This window comes from Diabrotica virgifera, chromosome 5, assembly GCF_917563875.1.
Source record: "Diabrotica virgifera virgifera chromosome 5, PGI_DIABVI_V3a".
Taxonomy (NCBI): domain Eukaryota; kingdom Metazoa; phylum Arthropoda; class Insecta; order Coleoptera; family Chrysomelidae; genus Diabrotica; species Diabrotica virgifera.
The window spans coordinates 80,671,777-80,681,273 of record NC_065447.1 but is presented as its reverse complement, the minus strand read 5'-3'; the positions used below and the strand labels follow the sequence as shown (position 1 = coordinate 80,681,273).

At 31.0% G+C, this 9,497-nt stretch overlaps 1 protein-coding gene across 1 annotated transcript; it reads right to left on the bottom strand.

Annotated features, from left to right (window-relative positions):
* Positions 1 to 3,218: 3,218 nt before the first annotated feature.
* Positions 3,219 to 8,570, bottom strand: LOC126885041 (uncharacterized). The gene is made up of 4 exons (XM_050651468.1): positions 8,353 to 8,570; positions 7,812 to 8,008; positions 7,457 to 7,640; positions 3,219 to 6,972 (listed from the first exon to the last, which is right to left on the bottom strand). The coding sequence occupies exon 4, from the start codon at positions 5,803 to 5,805 to the stop codon at positions 4,672 to 4,674; it is 1,134 nt and encodes a 377-aa protein (XP_050507425.1). The 5' UTR covers positions 5,806 to 6,972; positions 7,457 to 7,640; positions 7,812 to 8,008; positions 8,353 to 8,570; the 3' UTR covers positions 3,219 to 4,671.
* Positions 8,571 to 9,497: the final 927 nt, after the last annotated feature.

Here is a 9,497-nt window from a genome sequence, read left to right as displayed (position 1 = left end):
AGTGGCCGATGGTATGTTAATGATAAGCTGTTGAAGAAACGTCCCCACCACCCAAAATCATCATCAATTGCCCAAAAAATATTAAAAGTATCGAAAACCTCCACTTTTCATTCTCCGTAACTCTGGAACTGTTGATTTTATAACAATTATGTATAGGACCTTTTTTGTTTCAAATTTCATGTAGAACATTTTTGTATAGAATGAATATTGTTAACGCTAAAGCATAGTTTTATAAATATTGTCAAAAACTTTAAAAAAACTACTAATTTACCGACTTCTCCTCCATCTCCCCCCCCCCCCAAACCGGACGCTCAAAATGGTGTAACTTTTTACTGAACCATATGTGGACCATATAGAACAATTTAATCTTGGAGGAAAACTATTATTTTTGATGTCTGGGTTAGGCCTTTTTTGGACCAATTATACTATACTACCTCCGTAACTTTTGAACCGTTAATTTTAGAAGGAATATGCATTGGACCTTTTTTATTTAAAATTTAATGTAGAACATTTTTGTATAGAAGGTTGTTTATGATAAACCGCATAGTTTTAGAAATATTGACGAAAAACACAAAAAACTACGAATTTACTGATTTCTCCCCCTCTCCTCCCCAAACCCGACGCTCAAAATGGTGTGACTTTTTTCTGAACATTATGTGGACCATATAGAACAATTTGGTGTTGGAGGAGAACTTTCACTTTGGATGTCTGGGTTATGCCATCTTTTGGATCAATCTTATCATACTATTTAATTAAATTAACTTATTTTTGTCTATTATATTCCAAGATATAACTGTATTCTCCAAAGCGAATAACGTTCTGTAGAGAAAGTTAGGGGAAAACCAAAGAGTTACATCTGCCATCTCTTGGAGACTAGTGTACTTACACATGTACCTAACTATTTTTTCCATAGTAGAAGTTATTATTTGGAAGGTATTGATGCAATAAAGAAAAATTTAACATTTTGAGATGTAACCCTCTTCTTCCAAATGAACATGAAGAACAGTGTATATTTCAAAAATCTGACGATTTGAGCGGAGCGTAAGGAAATGGATGAGTCAGAAAGTTTCACAAAAAAGTGAATATTTCGCGAAATTAACATCAAATCGAAAAACTAAAAAATATCTACCTTTTTTATACATACGTACTCAATATTTTTCAAAAATCTATCAAATGATACCAAACACAACACCCCACGGAGGAAAGTGAGGAGTAATTTTAAAATTTTAAATAGGAACCCCGCGATATTTCGAGAAATGAACATAAGAACGAAAAACTGAAAAATACGTGTTCAATATTTTTCAAAAATCTATCGAATAACACCAAACACGACCCCCACGGAGGTGGGGTGTATATAGTACCCAAAAAACCCATTTGCAACCTGGCTGCTCAAGTGTCCCGAAATGGTATAATTTGCCTTATTTCCCTGGAGTATTTGGTATTTATACAGTTGGGCAAAGGTTTCCAAAAACTGTTTTTTTTTTAACTTGTACCGGGTGGAAGAAAATAAATGTTTTTGGTATGTTAAGTTTGAGACATCCTATAGGGAGGACAAGGTACAAGTGTGGGTAATATGTCGAAATCGTATTGTAGTACTACGTTTTCTGAACATTTTGCTTTATGAGTGTCCCTGATACCTTTAGAAACAAAGAATATAGGTGGTTTTACCTTTTAACATGTGGTTTAACTGAAACAAAACTAAATTAACAATAAAAAATAACAGTTACCAAAACTGTAAAAACAGAAAGGCACATAACGTAAACAGTTGTGATAGACACCTATAAGAGTTATTCGTCGACCAGGTAAGTGGTATGCACAGCGCAACATAAGAGAGACGAGATTGTTTAATAGAGGCTCTGTGATGTTTTGGGATGGAATTTCCTTTGAGAGTAAGTACGGATTTGGTGTCTACGTGGAGGCTGTTTAAATAACGAGAGGTAAATTACATAGCTTTTTTTCTTTTCGCACTATATATGGCAAATATTTTCGTCTTAGTGGTATCATCAGACACGACCTCCTCACGTATCGCATGTCGTCAGTTAAAGCACATATCAAAGAGTAAAACCGTCTAGTTGCTGTATTATTAAAGATATCAGAGAAATCTAAAAGGTAAAATGTTCACAAAATATGAAACTACAACATAATTTCGATGTATACCTTTTTCTCCCTACAGGGTGTATCAAACTTTTGTTTCAGTTAAAACACATGTTAAAGAATAAAACTGTATATTTTCTTTGTCTCTAAAGATATCTATGTCTCTAATGTAGAGATGATGTACGAGAGTACAAATGTAGATAGAGATGTCTCTAAAAATAACACTGTAATACAATTCTGATGTATACTCACATTTGTACCTTGTCCTTCCTACAGGGTGTCTCAAACTTAACATAAGAAAAACATTTTTTTCTTCCACCCGGTATAATTACAACAAAAATGTTTGAGTAGACATTTGCCCAACTGTCTAAATACCAAAGAAAAGTTTATAATGATAATAAAAAATTAGCGGATACGTTAATCGGTTCACGAAAAATTCAACTATGAAAATGAGCATAATTTTTTATATTCGTAACTTATGCTTGGCAGTATTAGGTCTGCATCCCGCGTATGAAAAAAAAAGGTGATTAATAGCAAGCTGAAAATTTGTTAATAGCTTAACGGTGTCTAGTCGGATAAACTTTGATATATGGGAACACTGGAACAGGGGCAGTTTTAATTGTGGAACAGGTTAAAAATTTGGAACTGTCAGACCACGAAAACGACACATTTATTTTGTCCGACAGAACAGACTTATGCCCGATTTCACCAACGATACCTAAATATTTAAGAATTACCTAAGTGGATTTACCCAAGCAGCAAGAGTCAGTCGAAGAGACGTCGAATGTATGTCACTACTCGACGTCCAAATACGTCGAAACAACGGTCGGTTCAACGTGAATTCGACGGCACAATGTCATAGTTGAAACGACGTCGACTTATGACGTTTAATCGACGACGAGATATACCTCACTGATAACGTTATATAGACGTATAATAGACGTTGGAAGTTATTTATCGCAGGTATAGTTTCTTCGAATGGCAGCTTTCAGTCGTCAATTGGATGTACATGCACTTCATTTTTAGCATTTTCAAGTTAAAAAATAAACAGGGCATGTGTCTTCCGATTAGCAACTGCTGCTCTAACAAACGTAACCTGTGTCAAATAGTAAAGAAATCAAAAACTCTGTCAAAACTTTTATTATATTAAATACAAAAAACTTTGTAAAATGACATATGGATATAAAATACAAGAAACTTTGTAAAGCAAATGGCAGGTAGGGTGGCTAAGATATACCTGGTGACGAGATCAGGTAACAGTGAATAACTTTTTTGTTAATAAACCGATTATTTTGAAATCACATAAATATTCAGCTTTTGGCGGTGCTTCAATTATTACTTCCGGTTTAACCGGAAATGAGATAATTTTTTTGTGACAATTTTGTTCTTCACAAAATTTCAAATCTAGTGATGTATCATACTTGACAATGTATCTTTTTGAAAATCTTGAATCGCATCCCCATGGCTATTTAAAAATAATATTTGAATGGTCATAAATAAGTATTTTTTTTAATAAATATAACTTTTTAATAATAATCTTTTTCATAAAATTTGCAAAATATTGATGTGTAAAACATACTTTTTTAAATAGTCAAAAAATTTAATTCATTAAAAATTTGAACATAATCGAGAATATTTTTATTTTTAAATTTTTTGACTATTTTTAAATAAAGATGTTACATTTTATACATCAACATCTTGCAAATTTTATACTTATCCTTAAAAACTTGTGTTTATATTAAAAAAAAATACTTACGACCATTCGAATATTGGAATTTTTATTTTTGTTTTGTTTTTCAAATATTTTTTTATCGAAATAAAATTTTAAAACAAATATTCGGCAGAACACAAGATGATTATTAATTTTTTTATATGCAAGCTAATTTTTCAAAATAATATGTTTAAATAGTCATGGCGGGGTGTGATTCAAAGGAAATGACAACTTTAACAATTAGTCATCAATAATTTAAGGATGAGTTTACGTTAAAAATGGGATGAAAACGAAAAACGCAAACCATTTAAATTCCTTTCATAAATTCTTAACCAAAATACTTCATAGAATACCTATCTTACTTAGTCCATGTTGCAATAAAATATCGTTCTTAAAAATTACTTTGTAAAGACAGTTATTGCGCTTCAGTGAAATATCACCAAATTTCATCAAAGTATTTTTTGACAATGATATTTTAATTCAACATGGAAAATATGCGAGGTATTCTATGAAGTATTTTGGTTAAGAATTTATGAAAGGAATTTAACGGTTTACAATTTTGATTTTCCCACCATTTTAAATTTAAATGCACCCTTAAAAACCATATGTTGCCACTTTACAATTTTGACAATATCTGATAGAAGACTTTAATTTATTACTATTTATTTAATTTATTTTAGATTCGAAAAAATAAAAATGTACTTTTACATTGCTCATTTCTAAATGTTTGAAAGAATTTAATTTTTTTTCATAAATGGCCAAATGTCCCTCTCAAAAGTATACCCTCCTCCATTAAAAGTAAAATTTATTTTTGTAAAAGTCTGCCGAAGTTTGTTTTTTTCCATAATAATGCTAAAATAGTTACTTTATAATAAAGGAAATGATAACCATTTACTGTTGTTGGGTGGATCAAGAGGGAATAACATACATTTTGTAATTATACTGTCGAGATTAAAAAGTTCCATATTTTGAAGTAGTTTACTTACGATGCAAATATTAAGTGATTTTGATTCAAAAGGGTAATTATAGAAAGATTCGTAAGATGTAAACTTTTGACCTATTAAAAAATATTCATTTTTAGCATTAACTATGTTATTAATTTTTATTACACAATATTCGTTGTTTAGACAATAACAGTTGACATTGGAATGTGCTTCTACAGTATACACAATATTATTATATTTAAGCTTATTATACTGTTTAGTAGAATTAAAAGATAAATGTAACAGTGGACCATTAAAATGTTGAATTTCACATTTGTTTGTGACACTATCATTAATTACTGATATAGTATTAGCTTCTGTCAGGCGACAAAACAATTGTTCTAATGGTTTATTAGGCGATTTCACTGACTTTTTTATTTCATTTAAATAGTTTTCAAAAGGAAAAGCAGAAATCTGGTCCAATGGACCAAACAACCGAGCTTCTTCACTCAAGTGACACAATACATGAACATTATAAATTAAAAACTCTAATCCATACAGGTCTTTGGAATGGGTTATAAAGCAGTCCAGTAATTTTCTAGGAACATCACAACCAAAATTTGCTAAGTTCCTTTTAGATAACAGGATAGTAACAGAAGAATGCAATAGAAGAAAGTGTTCATACATAGCCTTATCAATATTTTTTAAAACTAGGACTCCTAAATAAAGCAAAAGAGTTCTAAATTCTGTTGCTTTAAAACGAGCTACCTCTGAAAGACTTCGAGGTTTTCTATTGAACTCTGAGACAACAAATTTTCCATAAAAAATTAAGTTCTCTGATATGTTTGTAACATCCCTACCACATAACCGAACACGCAAGTCACCACATATCCATATGAGAAGAAGTTTTTTCATAACACCTAAGTATAAACAATGCATAGAGTCAATTGGAAATTTTGAAACCAATCCTATATTTAAGACTTCCAAAGGTGAAATTCCAGTATGATGATTCTGATCAGATTTTAGCAAAAATGACTGATCCGATCTCCTTGGTGCCAAAATGTTATTAAAAATCATCCTATGTTTAAAGTAGTCTCCTTCTTCAGTACATTTATCACACCCTGAATAACCGTTGTGCGATTTTATACATTTTATAAAGGCTCGAGCTGGAGCATCACAAATGAAACTATGAACATGTATCCTATATTCTTTATCTTTAAAGGTTAGACCATTCTCCAGTAAAAATTTAAGATCATTAATAAAGTCATTCAAATAATCAGCCAGTGGGCTAGGTTTAGAATTTCCACAAAAAACACCTATAGCGAATGGTTTCACTTTTATACTGCTATTTACAATTAAACCCAAGATAGGCCAAAACTGCACTGAAGAGCTTTTAAAAAGAGGTAAACCATCAATATTAAAAGATATTAGAATATCGTTTGAAATTATTGAATCATTTGTAGAAATATAGAATTTAAGATAATTTTCCAATCCAAAATGAACATAACTGCCTGAAGTTAGTTCTTTTTATAAGGTAATAGTAGTTGGTGTGTTCAAAAGAGTCTTAGAACTCAGAGGTAATTCTGGATGAACTGGAACTAACACATGAAGAAGATCAGTTACTGTACTATGAGTGACTTTGTTACGAATTGCCCATCTCTTTAGTTCACCATGTAAGTCGTAAGAGTTTTTTTGAAATTTATTGGAGTTACTTGCATTATCTAAACAACTTATTAACTCTAAATCCATTTCAAAGTCAGATTCTATGCTCGTGTCATTTTCAATTTCACTAATATTATTACTATTAATTAAATTTTCAGAACTAACTTTAGAGTTGGTGACATCAGTACTAGAAATTATATTAACGGAATCACTATCTACTACTGTTTTACTAACAAGTGAAGAAGTCTGATTTAAATTACTTCTAGTGACATCAGTACTAGAAATTATATTAACGGTATCACTATGTACTACTGTTTTACTAACAAGGGAAGAAGCCTGATTTAAATTACTATTAAGACCTTCAATCGTATTTTTAAGTTCCTTAGTCACCCTCCTACACATTTGGCGTTCACCTACAGATTCTTTATAAAACCTTTGCATGTTTAATCAAATAAAAAACTAAAATTAAAACAATTCCAAATTAGTAATTTTTCTTGTTACGGTTAGGAGCATGTTTTAACCAGCGCTTAATAGCGTTCTCAACTTCATGAGTTGTAAAGTCAGTTCCTTGTTTTACCGCATCTATAATAAAAATAAAATTCAGTGTATCAAAAAGTATACAATATATGGGTTGTTTCATTCAGAAACATAATTACACAATACGGACTAAAACTGTTTGTACTAAAAATGAGTTTTTTCACTCTGCAAATAATATTACAACCCATTCACACAAAATATAATTTCTTAACTTTTCTTTTAAATCTGGGTTTGGAAATTTAAAAAGATTAAGACCAAAAAAGATTAAAAAACAATATACAAGGCAGTTGGAAAGAAAAAACTGGGCAAAATAGATAAAATGCCCTATACCTCAAGTTATTAAAGGAGTACAACCCATTAAATATGAACCTTCTGCAAAACACCTAGGCATGCCCTATCTGTAGTTAAAGTATGTCTATTTTAGAATGAAACACCCCGTATAAACACTTTTCCTTATTTTCTTCACAATCCGTGTTTACAATCGAAGCAAGTTAATAAAAAACAAAAAAATTGAAACCACAAGACTCACCTAGAACCACTTTGTTTAAGCGCAGTTAATTAAATGGTCGCTTATTTGATACTCTGTCATGCCGCCAGTTGTTACCGAAATAATTAAAATGCTTCGCAATATTATCTGTCAAAAGAGATCTTAATATCCTATTATTCTTCTGGGTAACATCTTTCAGGTTTGAAATTGAGGCACAGTTTGATTTCTAAAAAAATATAAATTAAAAAAAAGTTATTTTGCATTTAGGTGCAACTAATTTCTTTTAATTTATACAAAGAAAGTTTAATAAGGGAATAATTTTCTATTATAAACAAATCAGCAAAAAATTTAAATTTTCTTAATTTCTACAATTGGGTACAAGATGTATACAACTTACAAAAGCGTTGAAGTTCTCTTCTTCTGCCAAACATATCTCTAGTTCTTCCAGGTCTTGTAAGGATTCTATTGGCAATTTTATTTTGAAGTCATCAGGTAAATCTGAATTTTTAAATGGTTTTGATTTCTCCAAAATATTTAGAATTTTTCTGTTCTGTTCCTTAATTGTTAATATATGTTTAAGTAGAACCTTCAATCCTAGAAACAAAACATATTTACAACACATTGAATAAAGTACAGAAGGTTTTCCATTAGTTTTTTGCAATTATTCATTGATACTTATAATGAATGCATGCTAACATTGTGTACCTATATCGTTGGTTGTACCTATGCCCATAAAAAATTGTAAGTTTGGGGAAAACACAATTTGACCATTTACATTAATAGTATCAGTAATAACAACTATAAAAATTAGATGATTTGTTACACTATTGGAAGCTTTTTCAAGTCAATTTTTACTGTGTGCTTTAAACCAACAATATTTTTGGCAAATCAATAAGGTAGTGTTGTGCAAAATTACTCCCATAAATAAAAGAACTTACCATTTGTATCCTGAAGACTATTATCAAAATTTAGAGACTCGTTCAGAGTCGGTGTTTGTATTTCAGTTGCTTCTTGCCTACCAAAAGACGATGAAATAAGAAATAATCCAAATATAAACTAATTTAATAAACGAGGAGCCAATGGATGGAAAAAAGCGAACTCCTTGAACACGATGGATCAAGAAAAACAGGAAAACGTAAACTAACGGAAGACGGCATACTCCACCATAACCAACAAAGCCATTTTGTTTGATTTGACTGTCAAAAACGTCAATTGTCATCCAAAATACATAGATAGCGGCAAGAATTTTTTTAGCCAATCACTACATAGTATTTCAAAGTAATAATAATTTGATTGGTTAAAAAAATAAACTCGATATTCTGTGGACAGGACCTTTTTCGCCGTTATGACAACTCAATGAGAAAGTTTCGCGCAAAATTTGAATTTATTTAATGATAAGTTTTTTGAAGATCGATGAGTGAAATCATTGTTATAGGTACTAATATTAAATTTATAGGTCTAACGATTAAAATAATGTTGTTTTGCTTTGTACCTCTGATGTTTTACTGTGTTTTTACTTTGAACTAAACTTTAGAATTGACGCGCGAAGTATTGGTACAGGTACATTATAGAGTACCTACGCATTCGTTTGTCTAATGTCTATTTTCAGTTTGATTTATAGATATTTCTATATCAAATAACTATAATATTGATGGTTACTTTCATAACGTCTTTTCAACGTTCATTTTTGGCCGATAAATTCTACCGCCCTACAATCGACGTTAAATCAACGTCTATATTATGATGTCGAAAAGACGTCTACAAATCGACACCTAATCGATGTCGTTTTAAGGTCGATCGACGTCAAGGTCTACAAATGACTTAGTATCGACGTATATTCGACTAACTCTTGCTGCTTGGGTAGGTACTTCCTAACTCTAAAACGGATTTCACCATACCATAAGAATTGCCTAAACCGCTTAAGCATTACCTTACGTTATGGTAGGGGAGCAAAGTATGCTAAATGTGCAGTCACTCGAGCGCTTTGGGGACCTATTGGGTTGTGATTATTAGGTCCTAAAGCCAAAAAAAGTTAAGTAAAATTTTCCATTTTAGCGGGCGCTTGCCATTTTTTAATTTAATT